This window comes from Peromyscus californicus, unplaced genomic scaffold (genome assembly GCF_007827085.1).
Source record: "Peromyscus californicus insignis strain IS unplaced genomic scaffold, ASM782708v3 Scaffold_3__1_contigs__length_106647218, whole genome shotgun sequence".
In the NCBI taxonomy this organism is placed as follows: Eukaryota; Metazoa; Chordata; class Mammalia; order Rodentia; family Cricetidae; genus Peromyscus; species Peromyscus californicus.
This window is the reverse complement of record NW_026294551.1, coordinates 88,783,852-88,802,620: the sequence shown is the minus strand read 5'-3', so window position 1 is coordinate 88,802,620 and position 18,769 is coordinate 88,783,852. Positions and strand designations below refer to the sequence as shown.

At 50.6% G+C, this 18,769-nt stretch overlaps 1 protein-coding gene across 6 annotated transcripts in view; it reads right to left on the bottom strand.

Annotated features, from left to right (window-relative positions):
* Positions 1-18,769, bottom strand: part of Lmf1 (lipase maturation factor 1) — a 93,374-nt gene that overhangs the window by 35,052 nt on the left and 39,553 nt on the right. For 5 of the 6 annotated variants that reach the window (XM_052758751.1, XM_052758755.1, XM_052758754.1 and 2 more), the window contains one exon: positions 12,290-12,438. The exons of the other annotated variant lie outside the window; for it this stretch is intronic. In XM_052758751.1, the coding sequence (XP_052614711.1) occupies positions 12,290-12,438 (149 nt within the window). The remainder of the gene's footprint in view (positions 1-12,289; positions 12,439-18,769) is intronic. 6 annotated transcript variants of the gene reach the window in all.

Genomic DNA, 18,769 nt, shown 5'->3' with positions numbered 1-18,769 from the left:
GGCACTCCAACTCTGAGAAAAGAGCCCGGCAACTTCAAAGCCTGTTTTTGTCTTGGTTCCCTAGCACCGGCTCTTCACTGCTACCGACGTCTCCACCCTGCTCGCTAACTGTTCAGAGCCGCCCACAAGCCCACACTTCCGTGGCCTGAGCATCATCAGCTCCTGAAGCATCCTGGGGGCGGGTGCACGCTAACATGGAAACTGCTTTTAAAATTATCCTGGTTCATCCCGTTCAGAACAGTCACTGGGCCTGTCGACATAAGCACAGCCAGCCTTCTGCCTAGTAGGGTCTAGGCTTTGCAGCAGTCTTGGGAGTCCTCACCTCCTAACAACCTGGGGCCACAGGCCAAGTGGCCCTGCTCTGCAGACATGAGCAAAAACATACTTCCTTCTACATGAAAAACCACCCAAAAGAAAATATCTCAAGAGTTTCTCTGTATGCTGCACGTCGAGCCCCACCTCAGCCCATAAGCATGATCTGCAGGCACTTCACTTTCCCCCAGCCACAGGCCCCACAACACACGGTCTAGGAGGGGATGGCATCACCCAGGGCTGGCCAGGTGCTTCTGGATGTCTCTATGAGTGCTGTCCACTCTTGGGATCTGTTGGCTTTCTGTGGCAGCTGGTGAGCAAGCTCTTGGATCAGGCTGGGCCATGTTGTAGAACATCCTGGACACACTGCAGGCAGCTCTGAGGCCATCTCTTGCTTCTCCAACAGGAGCTGCTCTATGGCCAACGCTATCGGCTGGCTTTTTCCTTCCAGAATCTAGTTCCCATTCTGTTCTCAGTCACTTGCCTGCTTCCCCTCCCACTCACTGCCAGGTCTTCTCTGGCCACCTCCGCTCTTTGCTGAGTTGTCTTGGCTCTGAGAGCTCTCCTTATGGCCCCAAGTTCCATGTGGCTTCTTAGATGCTGATCGTGGGCAAGAACCATGGCCACTCTCTAGCTGGCTACTTCATACAGGTACAGCTGCCCTTTGTGTCCTGCTGAAGTCCTCCACCTGATGGCCACTACAGCGCCCTCTCCTGCTCTCTGGAGAGACTATGGTAGTTTGAATGTAATCGGCCCCCATAATCTCATAGGGAGTGGCACTATTAGGAGGTGTGGCTTTGTTGGAATGGGTATGATCTTACTGGAGGAAGTGTGTCACTGTGGGGGCGGGCTTTGAGGTTTCCTATGCTCAGGATACCGCCCAATGTGTTAGTCCACTTCCTGCTGCCTGCAAGATGTAGGACTCTCAACTATTCCTCCAGCACCACGTCTGCCTGCATGCCACCATGCTCCCCACCATGATGATAATGGACTGAATCTCTGAAACTGTAAGTGAGCCCCCCTAAATTAAATGTTTTCCTTATAAGAGTTGCCATGGTCACGGAGTCTCTTCACAGCAACAAAAATCCTAACTAAACACAGACTCCCTCCTCACTGCAAGGCATGTGCTGCCATGGCCGCATCTCACAGCATGCTGTGTATGAGCAGGCTTGTTACCTGCTCTGAAGACAGAAGGCTGTGCTATGGTTTACATGAAGCAGATGCACACATCACGTGTGTCTGACTTCTGACACAGGTCACTATCAGGAATCTGGCAGTCTGACAGGACACAGGCATTTCCATCCCCACAAAGATTTCTCTCTGATTCCTTTCTGGTCAGTTTCACGCCTTACCTACCACAAGGCAAACACAGTCTAGCTCAATGGTCCTGTCTAGCCAGGGAAGTCTCCTGAAGGACACTTACTCCAGGAGCTCCCATCTGCCTGGCTGCACACTATAGATCTGAATAGTAACCATGTGGCTACCTTTCTTTGTGTGTTTTTACTAAAAGATTGACACATGGAGGTCTCTAGCATTTGCCCATTCTGGGCAAAACTACAGGATACCTGCAGCCCTGGGCCCAGGGGACACATTCCTAGGGGTAGAATGTCTGTCCAAGGGCAGCTACACATATCCCCTGAAACAGGAATCCCAGCAGCTGACATTGCCATGTTGTTCTTATCCTTTCTGGAAGGTGGGGTCTCTTAGTTTCCCACACACTCATCGGTGAGTCTTGTATCTTCCTTTGCGAAGCCAACACATCTTTTGCTCACATTTCTATGGTTGTAATGTGTGCTCTATATGTTGTATGTCAAAACTGTGTGCCCCAAATGTTCTCCCAGACTGTGGGTTCCTAGCTCACTTTTCCAGGGGTCATGTAGGACAATGAAGTATGACTTCTCAACATTTTCCTTTAGTGGGTGCATGCGATGACTCCAGCGCTGTCTGTAAGTGATGGCTTTGCTTTCCCCTCATCTCGTCAGTGCTCTGGATGGGTGCCCACGAAGAGAGAGGATGACGTCTGTTCCTGGACTCTGCTCTCCCACTGATATATTTTTTCCACTGTAGATCACTAGCAGACTTCAGCTTTAAGGCGAGCTCTAAAATCAGCATAGTCCTCTAACTCTGTTCTTTTTTAAAAGATCCTCTGTATTTTTATATGCAATTTAGAATCGGTCAGGGAGTTTGATACTAATTGCCTTGAATCTGTAGATAAAACTGGCCAAGCCAGATGCAATGTCGAATCTTTCTGATCTATGAACATGGTCTGTCTCTCCATTTATAATCTTTGAAATTCCCTTTGCCCCACTGCACAGCTTTTAAAGCACACATCTTAGACATTCTGAAACAGATTTACTATGAGGCTTTTGAGGGGCTTTGATGCAATAGATAACACTCTCAAATTTTCATTTTGTAATGGCTTGTTAACAGTTTATGAAATATTGGGCTGGAGAGATAGATCAGTGGTTAAGAGCACTGGCTACTTTTTCAGGGGACAGGGTTTCAATTCTCAGCAGCTGCATGATGGGGAACAACCGTCTGTAACTCTAGTTCTGGGATCTGATGCCCTCTTCTGGCCTCCTCCAGCATTGCATGTACATGGGGCACACACATACGCAGGTAAAAACAAATCTTTAACCTTGCATCCTAAAAGCTCACGTTCGTTTCAACAGTTGCTTTTTAGATTCCTTTTCTTCCTTCACTTCCCTCCTTCCTTCCTTCCTCCCAGGTGGAAGGGGCAGGGGAGTAACGAGACAGGGTCTCACGTAGCCTACGTTGGCCTTGAACTCCACACATAGTTGAAGGTAATCTTGAACTCTTGATTTACAACCTCCACCTCCTGAGTGCTAGGATTACAGGCGCACACCATGCTCAGCTTTCACTAGGTTTTCTAAATCCACATATCTGTGGATTATAACTTAATTTCTTTTTTCCAAATGTGACGCCTAATGCACTCTGAAGGAGTGGTCACGAGAACAGGCACCCTGCCATCTCTGACCTCATACACGCTTTTATACTTTTTTGTTTGTTTTTGAGACAGGGTTTCTCTGTGTAGCCCAGGCTGTCCTGGTACTCACTCTGTAGATCAGGCTGGCCTCAACTCAGAGATCCCCCTGCCACCACATCCTGATTTTTTTTTTTTTAGAAGACTGGATATTTGTACATAGCCTAGGCTTCGGCCTCCTAGGTGCTTAGGTTACAGGCAAGCTGCAATTGCATGTTAATTTACCTCTATTTTGTTACCAAATGACATGAACTGATTTTTAGAGGTTAATCAACCTTGCACACCCAAGATGAACCTGTGCCTTTTTACTCAAGACCAGTCTTTTAAGGGTCCCTGTGTCTTTGTGAGGGTGCCGGGCTCTGATCTTTATTTCTGCATGTCTTCATTAGGTCTGGGGTCACTGCTGTGCGGGCTGCATGAGGAACTTTGGGACTCTTCCTCCTCGAGTGTTTTTTAAAGCCTTAGTGTTGGACTGCTGTTATTTCCTCCTGAAATGTCTGACAGAGTTCACCAGTGAAGCCAGCTGGGGTAAGGATTCTTTCTGAAATGGTTTTTCTTCTTTTACTTCTAATTCAATTTCTTTAACAGACACAAAACTATCCAGGTTTCCTGCTTCCTTTGTCTTGGTTTTGGTGGCTGCATTTGTCAAGGAATCTGCCTGTCTCATCTGAGCTGTCAAATCTGTAGCCCTAAAGCTCTTGTGACATCCCAGGTGACTCCGCAGCAGCATTTCAGACACACGTGCTGACCCTGGGGGATGCTTTCTCAGGAAGCCTTGGGTCACGTGCTGGCTGCTGCTCAAGTCTGACCTGGAAGCTATTGGCCCTTCAGGTTTCTACCTTCACTTCAGCTGATGCAGTTTCCTGTGTGTGTGAGGAGCATCAGAGGGCCCTACCCAGAGGTGCTGTAGCTGGGATGAGCACCCAGAGCTGGAGGGCAAGGCACACAGACATGGGCAGTGGCCAAGGCTGCGTCTACTAAGTGGGAAGCTGAATCCAAATGGGTACTGTAGGGTCTCCTCACTGTTGTCTACAGCCTGTGGGTTGGGATCACCTCAGCATGAGACACATAATGCCAGTCCTCACATCACTGCAGATTCTGAGCCTTGGTCTCTCATCCTCCTCCCAGGATAAATGATGGAAAACACCCGTTCAGCTATAGCATCCATTCTCGTCGCAAAGAGAATTGCCTGCTTAACTTATATTTTGTTCTATAAAAATCTGGAGTCCTGCATTCTTTGTTGTTGTTTTTTGAGATAGGGTCTCACTGTGTAGCTCTGGCTGTCCCAGAACTATCTATAGACGAGGCTGGCTTCAAACTCAGAGATCCACCTGCTTCTGCCTCCCAAGTGCTGGGGTTAACAGCATATACCGGCAGGCCTGGCTGTGTAGCAAATTCTTAACTTCTAAAATATGAGGCAAACATAAAGAAAACAGTATCAGAACTAGCACATTATGTGCATATATGGAAATGTCATGAGGAGACCCATTATATTATACAATAAATATATGCTAATTTTTGAAATTAAATATCAAGAAAACTGGCAGCACAAGCTGTTAAAGAACAGCCCAGACAGGAACTGTGGAGACCGGTGCCAACTCAGGACACACTGCAGAGATGCAGCCCAGAAGCAAGGTCAGGGGGAGGACGCCCTCTGTCCCTGACCTGACAGCTCCTATCACTTGCTGTCTACCGGAGTTACATGTTCTCTGTCTCTTCTCTACCCTCATGGGCCCACAGCACCTCTGCAGGTGAAGCTCCCAGCAAGACAGGCTCTCCAGGAAGAGAGGACTGTGGAGCACACGGAGGAGGGACTGCCACCCACACATGCTTCTCCACATGGAGGCAGTGAGGCTGGCGGAGGGAGGGGTATGAAGAGACAGGTTTCTCAGCTTTTCCACACTCTAGGGGTCAATGCGAAAAGCAAGTGGTCTCCCCTTGGGTAATGTGCAGGCCTGAGAATTCCCAGCAACAAAGACATTGGCTTGTTTCCCAGAATCTCAGCAATGGAGACCGCTAGCTTGTCATTCAGCGCAGTTCATCGGGATGGGATAATCAAGGGCAGAGCCGGTTCTAATGTCTGCATGGAAAATCCATCTCTGCCTGAGGCCAGGGCTCTGCCCAGGAGCCCTGGACGAGGAGGATTTTCACTGACAGGCACTCAAAGTACTGCTGAATGAGAAGCATATAAACCTTACTACAGACACACAGACTGTCCAACAGAACAAGATCAAGAAGTACAAAAGAATTTTTTAAGAAAGCATCACGAAAGGTAATCTACTGCCTTAAATGCCGGTTTGACACCCACGTTGCTACAGTTTCCTGAAGTAGGAGAGCCTCCGCCTCAATGTGGCTGAGACTGATGCACTAAGGAAAACATCAGTCTGGTGGGATGGAGGCGGGGGACCTTGCTGGGATGAGGGAGCCACGTGAGACCGTCTGCACTACTCCTGCAGTTGAGAGAAAGGAGGGCAGTGTACCCACGGAGAACCACTGATGCCCCCATGGGCCATAGCCCCACCCTTCGAGGCTGGGAAGCACGTGAACACCTGGGAAGCCAGGACTCGAGAGTAAGCTGTCTGGTGTGTGGTGGAGAGGGGCACGGAGCGCTGTAACTTTCCATTAGGTCTGGCAAGGAGCCTGTTCCGTTCCCTGAGGCCTGCCCCTGTCCTGTATGGGGAAGGTGTCAGGAGTGAGCACTGCCACCACCCTCACAGAGGTATGGCTCACCTGGCTTGGGACAAGCAGCTGTGACCCGGGTTCCTGGCTGAGGTGAAGAAAAGACCAGGCAGAGTGCTAGGTGCTGCTGTGGCCCTCTGGCAGGTAGGCAGATGTGTGTCTTCCCTGCATCACGCCACCCGGACTGGCCCATTAGCAGCAGACTGTCCCTAATACCACCTTGACTTCAATGCCACCAAAAACTAGAATAAACGGATCCTTCCCGTTGTGCTATAGGGAACCGGGTGACAGAGGGATGCCATGGCCATGGCCAGCATCAGCACAGGGGGCAGCACTTGGCTGAGTCTGCCCAGGCCCTGAGGGACACGGTTCCTGAGGGAATGCATGGACAAATAGGTTTGAGGGGGATTCCTGCTCCCCTCAGCCATCCTTCCCCAGCCATAGGCTGGCCTCATTAGATCTAGAAATAACTCTTGAGCTGCCACACAGTTAATGCTTGAGGAGATGAGGAGGACACACATTCTCACAGCACCTCCTCCCATCGAGACGTTAGATGTCTCCATAGCCCAAGAAGGATCCCGTGTGCCTCTTCCTATGGAACAGATAAACGCCAGCCAGGGATTATCTGTTCTGGGGCCTTTTGTGAAAGAACCCTGTGTGTGTGTGTGTGTGTGTGTGTGTGTGTGTGTGTGTGTGTGTGTGTGTCTCTCTGTCTCTGTGTGTATGTGTCTACATGTGTCTCTGTGTATGTTTGTATCTGTGTGTGCATCTCTGTGTCTGTGTGTGTCTCTCTCTCTGTGTCTCTGTGTATATCTGTGTGTCTGCATGTACATCTGTGTCTGTGTGTCTCTCTGTGGTGTCCCCCAGCAGGACTCCCTCACTGAGCTGATTCCGAGGCTACTCACAGAGCCTCACACCTTGGGTCTGTAATATTGCTGCTGTTTGGTTGTCATGGAAACAAGCTGTCTGTCTGCTGGAGTTTGTTTTACAAACTACAAAACAAAATACAAAACCATTCAGTGTCTTGGCATTTGGGACATGGTGTGGTGGCTTACAACTTTAATCCCAGCACTCAGGAGGCAGAGGCAGGAGAATCTCTGTGAGTTTGAGGCCAGCCTGTCTATATAGCGAGTTCCAGGCCAGTCAGGGATACACAGTGAGACCTTGTTTCAAAAACAAAACAAAACAACAGAAAACACAGACAGAACTTTGGCATCTCCATACTAATTTAAGATTCAATTTATCAATTCCTGGTAAAAATCTTTCTGGGTTTATGTCTAGGTTTTGGGAAGTCCACAGGACAATTAGAAACCAGTTGGAACTCAGGTCCACGAACATGGTATAGCTCCTATTGACTCACGGCTCCTTTACCTCTTCCCAGCAATGCTCCGAAGCCGACAGAATTTAACTATGGCTGTTCTTTTGCAAAAATTTCTTACTTCTTGGTTTTAGATGTTACTGCATGTAGCAGGAATCTTAAAGGTCTTATTAATAAAATCAAACCTGAAGCCAGGTATTGGGGTGAATGCTGGAAGATGAGAGAAGCAGAACAAGCCACAGCCACCTCACTTCACCAATTCCTCAGCTGATCCTGTTTCCTCAGACTGGAAGCCTCTCAGTCCTCATCCAGCATGAATCTCAGCTGAACTGTTGCTCAAAAGCCTAAAAGCTTAACAGGCTCTAGTTTCTGGTCCTCATGCCTCATATATCTTTCTGCTTCCTGCCATCACTTCCTGGGATTAAAGGCCTGTGGCACTATGCCTGGCTGTTTCCAGTGTGGCTTTGAATTTACAGAGATCTGGATGGATCTCTGCCTCCAGAAGGCTAGGATTAAAGGTGTGAGTGCCACCATTTTCTGGCCTCTATATCTAGTGGCTGTTCTGTTCTCTGACCCCAGATAAGTTTATTAAGGTGCGCAATATATTGGGGGACACAATATCACCACAATTGTATTTTTTTTTTAAATTATTATTATTATTATTATTATTATTATTATTATTATTATTATTTTGTGTGTGTGTATGTGGTTATGGTGGTTTGAATAAGAAGGGCCCCTATGGACTCATATTTGAATGCTTAGTCACCAGGGAGTGGCACTGTTTGAAAGGATTAGAAGGATTAGGAGATGTGGCCTTGTTCAAGGTGGCCTTTGACGTTTTAGAAGCCCATGCCAAGCCCAGTGTCTTTCTCTCTGCCTGTGGATCTTGATACAGAACTCTCAGCTACTTCTACAACACCATATCTGCCTGTATGCCTTCACTCTTTCCACCATGATGATAATGGACTAACATCTGAAATTGTAAGCAAGCCCCCAACTAAATGCTTTCTTTTTTGACTCGGTCATGGTGTCTCTTCATAGCAACTGAACAGTGACTGAAACAGTGGTACTAGGCACTGAGCTGGTATTGTGCACACAGTGGGCAAGAGCTCTGCCACTAACTTTTGGCTTTACACTGAGGCCCAAGCTGGCCTTACACTTCCTCTGTAGCCCAGGGTGCCTGTGCTTACGATCCTCCTGCCTCAGTCTCCCAAGGAGCTGGGATTACATGCCCATATTACCAGCCTAGCCTGGACTTTATTATCAATGCTACTTCGGAAGATCTCATTTTCTGACAGTTTCTGCAGCACGGAACACAGTGTGAGATGGCTCAGTGGGTAAAGGGACTTGTCACCAAGCCCGATGACCTGAGTTGGTCATTCTCTTCTCTCTCTCATGACATTTGACATTTGAGAGGAAGTTGGCAGGTAATTTTGAAGCCTGCCCCCTAGGGGGTTTGCTGATGTCCCTCATCATTAGATCAGGGCTCAGCAGAGTGACGTCAGGCCTCTCAGATCTCCATCCAGAACAGATCCCTCCAAACCCTCCATCAACTTCCTTTCCTTCTGCTTGGCGTGGTCTCAGCTCTGCTTGTCCCTCCCCAGGGCCATAGCCAGGGATGCTGCCCACAGAAGCCAAGGCTATGAAGCTGCTGAGGATCTCTGCAGACTATGAATCCACACCACCTGTGTGAGCTGACAGCAGCTGCATCTTACAGCGAGGACAGCGGCCTGGGCCAGCCATGCACCCCTGAGGATGTGGCTGTCCTAGTCCTGGCTCAGTCTCCCACAGGCCACAGATGCTGCGGCTTTTCCTCTCCTGTGAGGCACCACCTCATGACTACAGGACTCTGAGACTCAGCTCCAAGGGATCAACCAATTTTTGGGCACACAAAATGCCATCAGAAGATGAAGTCTTGAGGGCTGACTTTTGAGCAGGGGCTCTCTGTGATCCTGCGGTCTCAGGTCGGTGCCAGTCCACAATGGACTCGAGGCTACCATCACTCTATTACCACAGCACCCACTGAAGCTTCCCACTGAAGCAAGATGAATAATATCCAACCTAAGACTGTATCAAGTAATTACACCTTTTAGTGCACCTGGCAATTTTTAATCCAGCTGGTGCTAGCAGTCAATCAAAATGCCATAAAAGGGCTTCAGAATGTGCTAATGACTCGAGCACTCTGTCAGGCATCATGGGGGTGCATTCAACTCTTGGCACCAGAGTGGTGCATGGAACAGCCTTAGAGCTTATCCATACAACTCAGCTTCTCTAAGGGCTGTGCTTCTCCACACAGGCCAGCTTCTCTACACAGCTCAGCTTTTTCTCTAGAGCTTAGCTTCTCCATCTAGTTCATCTTTTCAACAGGGCTGGGCTTCTCTACAAAGCTGGGCTTTTCCACAGAGCTGGGCTTTCTTCTCCACAGATCTGGACTTCATACTGCCACAGAGCTGCCTTCCACATAGAGCCTTTTGAAACTTTTGAAAAGAGTCAGGCTCATTAACACCAGCCAGGAAAGGACACTAAGCTTGTGGCCCCCTCAGCCCGCCAGGAATAAGTGGAGGACAGCAAAGCATTCAGTGCCCCTTTCCAAGGGGCACTTTGGCCTTGGAGACAGCAGCATACAGCAGTATGCTCGCAGTGCAGACTGGGGCCATCACTGTGGCCGGGCAAGCACTGGATTTCACCCGTCTTAGTTACCACTGGCCAATGCTGACTCCACATAGCTTTCTTAGGGTTTCTCACAGACACTGGAGACAGTTGGGGGACATGGGTAGATGTGGTGGGTCACAGCTGAGGTCTCTCCAGGAACCCAGCCACGAGAGCAGAGGAAGAGCAAAGTTACAGTCACAGAGGGTTATGTACCAGGAGACCTGCTTCAGACAACAAGCATGTGAAGAGCATCTGGAAACCAGATGACTTTCTTTTTTTCAAAAACTAATTTATTTATTTGTTTTACGTGCATTGGTGTTTTGCCTGCATGTATGTCTGTGTGAGGGTGTCAGATCTTAGAGTTACAGACAGTTGTGAGCTGCCATGTGGGTGCTGGGAACTAAACCCAGGTCCTGTGGAAGAGCAGCCAGTACTCTTAGCTGCTGAGCCATCTCAGCCCTAATCAGCTGACTTTCAATGTTCATACATAAAAACACAAAGCTACTGGATCATTTTGGTCCAGAAATGACTTGTCAGGTGCCCTGATCACCACGGCCATGTGTGCACTACCTGAGCTTCATAGGATAGAACATCCTTGGGGGCAAAAGCACCCGGGCCAAGGCCAATGCTGCAGACAGTGTGGAGAAAGGGGCTTAGCCTGTCATGGCCACATGTACACATGTGCACACGTGCCCGCGGAGGCAAAAGGGACCCTCCTGTGTGTTTCCTTCACTGAGGCCCACACCATATGCAGTGAACTCAGTAGAAGATGGTGAAGAAGAAGGGGATACTCATACTCTGCGAGCTTAGCTCACCTGAGACTCGGCTGCCTTCATCCACAGTGCAGGCGGTGTCCTAATCAGCTTTAACCATCAACGGGATAGCCTAGAGTCACTGAAGAAGAGAGTCTCAATGGAGGGATTTCCCAGATCAGATCTGCCTACAGACATGTTTGTAGGGGATTGTTAAATGACACAGGAGAGCCAACCCACAGTGGGCAGCTCCATTCCTAGGCAGGTGTTCCTGGGCTGTATAAGAAAGCTGGCTGAGCATCAGCTTCAGAGCAAGACAGAAAAGAGCATTCTTCTATGGTTTCAGTTCTTGCTTGAGTTCCTGCTCTGACTTTCCTCAGTGATAGACTATGAAGTGTATACCAATAAACTCCCTCTTCCCCTAAACTGCTTTTGGTCAGAGTGTTTTATCTCAGCAACAAGAATCAAACCAGAACAGAAGATACACAGTGCTACTTGAGCACCAGTTCTAGTCAAGATTTGTAGCATAGGAAGAGCCTCCCGCTGCTAAGCAATACCCAGAACAGTCATGAGGTCACCAGAAAAGCCTGAAAATCTGGGCAGTCAGAGAAAGATGCAGAATGTTCTAGACTGAAGGAGGTTTTGGCTTGAAGAATCCTGCTCTCATATGGGAGCACCCTGCTCACATGATTCAGCGACCCATTCTTTGTGATATACCTTAACTTCTCTGCAGGCTTGGGTTGGTCCCCTCAGACAACATAAAAGCAAGCAGAGAGATCCATGTAGAGAGAACCTGTCCAATAAGGCTGAAATATGGGAAAGCTAATACTATGTAATTCTAGAAGAACAGAGATCTCATCAAAGAGCGGAAAACAGGAGGAAGCAGGGCCACGTTCTCCGTATAATCCAGAGGTCAAAAGGTCAAAAGCAGACACCTCACTCTCACTTCAAAGTTTCAAATCATGTGTCTGAAAGTTTCAGCAGTGCACATCGGTGGAAGTGAAAGCATCAGGACACAGCAAGGATACAGGGTTGGGGTGGGGAGGCGCCGACTTGGGTAGAGCAGCCCCGGAGCAGGCAAGGGCTGTTGACCACACAGGCTGTTAAATGATCGTCATGCTGGACTAGAAAATTTTGAACACATCTGGCTTATGTGAGAGACACTCCTAGAAGCAAGCAAGCTGGGGACCCAACAAAAAGGTGAGGCTACCAACGCATCTCAATGGCACGTGACCTTCAGCATTCTTGGAGACATCCAAGACATTCTGGGAGAGGACACGGCTCTTTCCCAAGTCTCCTTCAGGAAAGGACTCAAAGTTGTGGTTGCTTCCCACAGAAAATGGCTGTGAAAGTGGCTGGTGGAGCTGATGAGTGGACTGTTCCCAGCAGGCCACCCTGTGAAGTGGAGGACAGTGGGCAGGGCCAGGCCAACGTCAGGAGAGCAGTTACAGGTCAGCAAGGAGGCATCCAGGCTCCAGACGAGCCAGCTCGGCCCAGCTCAGCCCAGCAGAGTCGCCAGGTGTGTTCTGAGGACATTATTCCCAAATACATTTACACAACAGTTCCACCTACCGCTCCAAGCATGATCCTGAAGATCAGCCAGCGGAAGCCCCACAGGACAATTCGGGATGTGGGGGTGTGCTTAGGGAGGCGGGACAGCGTCCAGAGAGGGCACAGAAAGATTCCCAGGAATCCTGTTTCCAGCAGCTGTGACTCCCATCCTGCAGTGGGGGGTGGGGGTGGGGTGGGGAGCAAGAGGAGACACAAAGAGGAAGGTCAGTGGGGTCAATTGTTTACAAAGCAATCACCCCCAAAGTTCAGCCTGACCAAGAAGTCCTTAAAATGAGACTGAGACGTAAGACAAGCAAATGCCGCCATGTGTCTTCACAGGAAACAAGATGCAGATCTCTAAGTGGGGTAACCCAGAGCCTGAGACCAGGGAATTCTGCAACCTCAGGTTCCCTGGTTTTGAACAGGAAAGACCTGTGCTGCCCAGTTCAGATGATGGTCGCCATCCTGTGCGGGATGCGGCGTAAACATCATATCTGAACCCCACACTTGGGTGTGCACTGCCCGTGGGCATTTGTGGAAAGTCTTTTGTTTTTAGGTTTATGTGAAAAATCACAGCTTTGAATGCTCTTCCCGAGGAGTGTTTACCAGCACAGACACAGGTACAACATACACAAACTCTGGGGGAGCGGCTCCCACTCGGGCCCGGGCCAATGAGTCAGGCAAAGCTGGCACCCAGGATCAGCAAACCCAGCGATTCATGAGCCCCCGAGAGGGCAGACCGCGCTGTGTCTGTTGTGGACACTGGCTATTCTTCCAGGGGGGACTCGGCACAGGAAATGCCGTGAGAACAGCCCACAGGTGAGCCCCGCATTCCCAAAGACTGAAAGAGGGGAGTCCTGGGGCACAGAAGGCCCCACTGCTGGGTATCGCCTCACCACCTGAGGGGTGGTGGTGACTCCCTCTCCCTGCCAGGTCTCAGGACGGCAGGCAGAGCTGTGCTAGCCTCTTGTGCTGACTCGTTCACAGTGGCAGCAGTAACTGTGCACACGTGTACGAGGAAGGGGCAGTCAGGAGGGGCAGTCAGGAGGGGCAGTCAGGAGGGGCAGTCAGGAGGGGCAGTCAGGAGGGGCGCAGGAGGAAGTAGTGGAGGACAGAGGTGCAGGGAACTCCCTGAGCTCCTTTTTTCTATACAAGTCATTTTAGAACTGAAAGTTTATAAAATAGCTAATGATCACGACGTTACAATACTGTGTGAAGCAGCACACACGAGTCTACACTGACAGAACCAACAGTTGACTTAACAGATATGCAGGACCAGATGCAGATTTCCCAGAACAATGCCTCAGAGTGTCAGGTCACGGTCCTCTGCAGGTAGAGGCTGCCCGGCACCATCTTGCCATGGCATGGGGGTAGGGCCATCTACGGTGGCCATCCCAAGTGGTCAAAGTCAACTCAGTGAGGTTTACAGTGTGTGTCAAAGAAGGTAAAGGAGTTGCTACCGCTCCCAAACCCACATCAGCCTACCCTGGGGAAGACAAAAGCCAGGCCCCATGGAGGGGTCTCCACTGACTCTGAGCAGCACATCAAACTATCAAGGCTTCAAAGCCAAGGGGAGACAAAAAGTACCAGCCTGGAGCCGCTGAAATGTGGTGACTAAATGTCACCTGGGGTCCTGGGTCAGCAAAAGCCAACAAAGAAAAATTTAAGGGAAACAGAGGAAATATGAATCGTGTGGGCATCAGTCAATTAGAAATGTGGCGAAGGTAGCGTATGAGTGAGTGTGAGGACTAACCACAAGGGATCTGGTGTCGAAATGTGGGAGCCAGGTATATTTTCATAATATCCCCGTAGATCTCAACAGCTCTACAACAGAAAACCCATTCCTGGCCATCAGCATCCTGTTGCTGCGCCCCACCCCCATGTACTCCTCATGCACCACCCTCAAAGGACTGCGCCCTAAGCCACAGGCTCTACTTGGCTTTGGGCCCCTTGCTAGGCCCCCACGGCGAGTCTGCCGGCCCCTCTCTGCCTGTGCTAGGGTCTTCATTGGTCCGTTTCAACAGCTGCCTCCCTGGAAGCCATCCACTTGATGAGGAGGGCACAGCTAGCAAAGTGACAAGCCATAGGCTGGTCCTGACAGGCACTGCCTGCTCTGGGAGCTACCGTGGGACGGACAAGCGGTCACGATCAGGGCTTCAGTGAGTGCCGAAGCTGGGCTGTGGCCACAGCAGCTGGAACTCGCTGAGCTGGACAGCCACATGTGTCCGGTGGAGCTGGGCCTCTTGTGCCAAGTTTCCCTGCTCTTGGCACGAGTCCAAGGCTAAGTAAGCGTTTGTGAATTGTCACCAAAGGGCTGAGGGAGAGCTACAAACCCAGAAAAAATAGCAAGGCCCCCATTTAATGATTTAACACTGCCGTTTCTAAACGGCATCTGGGATGGGATGGCTTCTGGGTGTCCTTGGCCTGGCTGCTTCTGCTGCTGTCCATACCCAGTGAAGGAGCTTGTGTCTCTCTGTGCATTGCATGATTTAATCTTGTCCTGCTGGCACTCAAAAAACGGGCTGAGCAATATCGCCCCCCCCCCCAACAGTCCCCCTTTCCACGTGGGTGCTTCCCCCTTGTACAACAATCCCTCTGGTTTTTCCTTGGGATAATTTATATCAATTTGGGATACATTTCACATGGCTGTGCCTGATACCCCGTGGAATTTCATGGTGGGGGTGTTAGTGTCCGTGGATCGGGGAAGCATCTGGTAATCACCATGAGAGCCACAAGCAGCAACCATTTTGAGGAAGAACCTTAGTGACCACCTCCTCCAATCCCCTCCTCTACTGGGCAAGTGAAAGAATTCAGAAGCCCGGAGGCCACAGAGCAAATCTAGGGCCACAGAGTGAGTCCACCCCATACCATATCGAGCAAGCTAAACACCAGTTTGCCCCACACCCACCAAGCTGCCCCCCCCCTTGCTGGGACCCATTTGCTAGCCCTGGGGCAGGGTAGAGCTGGCACCGTGACAGATGCCACACACAGTCTCAGAGCTTTTAGGGGACACATTCCCCAGAGCTTAGAGCCTGCCTAATTGCCACCTCGATCTGCAGACATAGGAATGGAATTTTAACATGCAGTGCAGTGAGTGACACCAATCAAAGTGATTGATACACAATGGCAGAACCCAGAAATGCATCCAAGTGCCAAGAGAGGCAGGGTGACAGGGCTGGGGGTGGGGTGCATGACAGGGCAGGGCAGGGTGACAAGAGACAAGCTGTCTATACCAGGAAGGAGGGTGCGTGTGAGACCCTCCCCCATGGCCTTCAGAGGGGATGGGATGTTCCTGTCCTACTTGGATAGAGATTGCTGAGCCAAGGCCTGGGGAGCTCTTCCAACTGGACCCTCTGCCTTGCCCCAGTTCATGGACTGGCTGTGGCCCACTGGGGTCTTTCTGACAGAAGCTGGGCCTGCCCTGGTGGCAGTGGCCTGTGACAAACACCCAGGGAAGGAAGGGCTGCTGACCTCCCACCTGCTTGTCCTCTTTGCCTGGATCTGTGGTGTCTCAGCAGCTGCACCGTGTGCACAAGGAAGGCCATTGTTCCCCGCTTCAGCATGGCAGGAGATGAGTCCCCAGAAAAAATAAATAACCAGCACTTTGCCAGGGGCCAAGTGACCCAGTGAGGGTGGGTGGGTGGCTGGCCACTCTTGCCCAGTGTACCAATCTTATGCCGTGGCCAGAGGGGATGGATCCTTCCACAGGAGACAGACAGCTACAACTGTGGACAAGTACAACCCTGTGCAATTGCATTCCGAACAGCCCCCTCCCACTGCCTGTGCCTGTGAGCCAAGGCCTCTCTACAGGGGCAGCTAGGGAGGGTCTTGCCTACTGTCTAGGTCTCTGCAGACAGTTCTGTGCTTGCCTAGCACATGCTTTGGGTAATAGGGGCACAATCTCAACAGTGTCCTATCGGGCAGCTGTCAGGAGAGGCCTGTGAGGGGTCTTGAGTGACAGCGCTGTGTGGACTGCTTTTATGTGGTGCACACAGCTGGTTCTAGAACCTTCGCTTCAGTGTCTGCCTCTCATTTCCAGTCACACAGTTGAGCACTGAACCAGTTGTACCTAGGAAGCTGTACATGTGGAATGGTACCATACAACTTCTCCAAACAGCTTAGGGAAGCTCTCCATTCAGAGCTGTTTTTGGGAGGTACAGGCAAAAGGCTTGGGTGGCTCCAGCAATCATCCTCACAGATGAGATCAGATGCACCAGGGTATGCTCCTAAGAGGGAGTGAATGTCTCATGTACTTACTGGGAGCATATGCGAAGCCCTAGGTAAGATCTCCAGCACGGCATCCATAGACTGAGCATCAATGTACATACTTGTAATTCTAGCACTCTGGAGATAGCGGCAGGAGGATTAGGAATTCAAGGTCATCCTCAGCTACAGAGTGGGTTTAGGCCAGTTTGGACAACTTAGTGTATGTAATCCTGTTTCAAGAATAAGAGTCAGGTGAAGCTGGGTGGTGGTGGTGCACACCTTTAATCCCAGCACTCAGGAGGCAGAGGCAGGCAGATCTCTGAGTTTGAGGCCAGCCTGGGCTACAGAGGGAGTTCTAAGACAGCCAGGACTACACAGAGAAACCCTGTCTCTAAAAACCAACAAAGGGGTGGTTAGAAGAGAGGGAGAAGGAACAATGGGGTGGTGGAAGCAAGAATAAGAACGAGAGAGGGAGAGAGAGGGGGAAAACTACAGCTATTTCAACACTAACTTCCCAGTAACAAATGGAAATGGCCTAGCTGAACAGTGGGGAAAGAAGGGTGTGTTATCACCGGGGTGATGAGAGGCCAGGCAATCTGGCCACATCCCCATGCTGTGTCTGAGGAAACACTCAGGGTGTGCCAGCCTCACTTTCCTACATGCTGTTCCCAGCGATCACTGGGGCTTCCCAGAGCCAGCTCTGGAGCCTTCCTACCTTCCTTCCAGCCTGGGTGAGGAGGAGCACACTGCTGTGGACTCACAGGGAGGATGGGGTTCCCCTGAACTAAGTTTCTAAGTGCAAACACTAACGGCACGAGGAAATGGAAGCAGAGACCACGTGGTTCTCCACCCAAGGCCACCAGAACCAGGAGCTCCATCTGGGCGTCTCCCTCATGCTATCCACGAGGCTCAGGTGTCTACAGAGACTGGACACAACCAGGAGAAAACAGATGTAAGGCAGAGCCAATAAGGCAGAAGATTCTAGACACCAGAGACTGTAGGTGGGCGGAGAAGCAGAGACAGAGGGACCTATCTGGGCCTTACTCCTTAGATAAGCTCTACATTACTTGATCTCAGATAAAACCAATGGACGGTGCTGGCTCCTCTGTTCACTGGCATCAAAGGAGAAAGACATCAGACACCCACCAGATTCCTCGGCTGGGCCTCAGCTGGACAAATGCTGGAAAGAAGGGACACAAGGAGCCAGCAAGAGGAGGTCAGGCAGCTTTACACTGGACAGCTGCGCCGACAGGGAGGCTGTCGGGCCGAGTGGCTCAGGGATGTGGTGTCCTCAGCCCAACAGAGGCCTAGAAGCTAAGCTAGAGAGTTTGACACTAAAGGCAACCAGGAAGACAGACAGCTTGAGGTGAGGGACAAGGGGAGGTGGAATCTCAGGACTACCAACTTGACGAACATGCCTGGTAGGTGAGAGGCAGACATCACTTGGCGGGATGCAAGGTTGGGGCCGAGCAAGGGCGGAGCACAGCAGAGTCAAGCTGGGGGCCCAACAGTCTGGGAGGGGATCCGAGGACTGGTGTGATGGGATAGGTGATTTAGGGGCAAGGAGCAAGTAGAAACTTTTGGAAGGCCCCGTTGGTGGGGTGCTAGCTCGTCAAGTGGGAAAGCTCACCCCAAAGGCTGTCTCTTGCTCCCGATCACCATGAGCAGCACAGGAGTCATGCCACGGTACGGTACCAGGTGTAATTCCTGTCAGGGGACTAGGGACAGCCAGGACATAGATGCACTCAGTCATGTAAGGAATAAAGGCCCAGGGGTGATCTGGACCAGGCCAGGGGCTAGACAAGGGCGGTGGGAATCATACAACGTGAAGCATGGTGAAATATCACCTGGAGCTACCACCTGGCCTTTGTGTCAAAGGCCAAGCTCACTCCCTAGATAAGGAGCGAGACCTGAAGCATCTCAGAGGGCCGCCTCCCTGAGATGGCCACTCCGGGAAGAAGACACCAGTCAGGCTGCATGAGCTAGTCAGAACGACTTCAGGTAGTCAGAGAGAGTAATTAAATATAGCGCAGATGGATCCTTCAAAAGTGACAGCAGCATCCACGCGAGGAATAGGAAATCCATTAGCTCCTTCGTTAAAAACAGGGAGAAGGGGGCAAAGCGCTCCCTCCTGACTGGCTGTCACTCCAGCAGTGAGCCGCCCGCCCTCTGCCACCCCAGGGGCTTCTAATGATGGCCCTGGAGGGAGCCCGTAGCTTTTAAAAGTTTCCTTAATTTTCATAGGTTATATTTTAGGAGAAGTTATGAGCTAGCATAGCAAAATTTTGCTTTGCT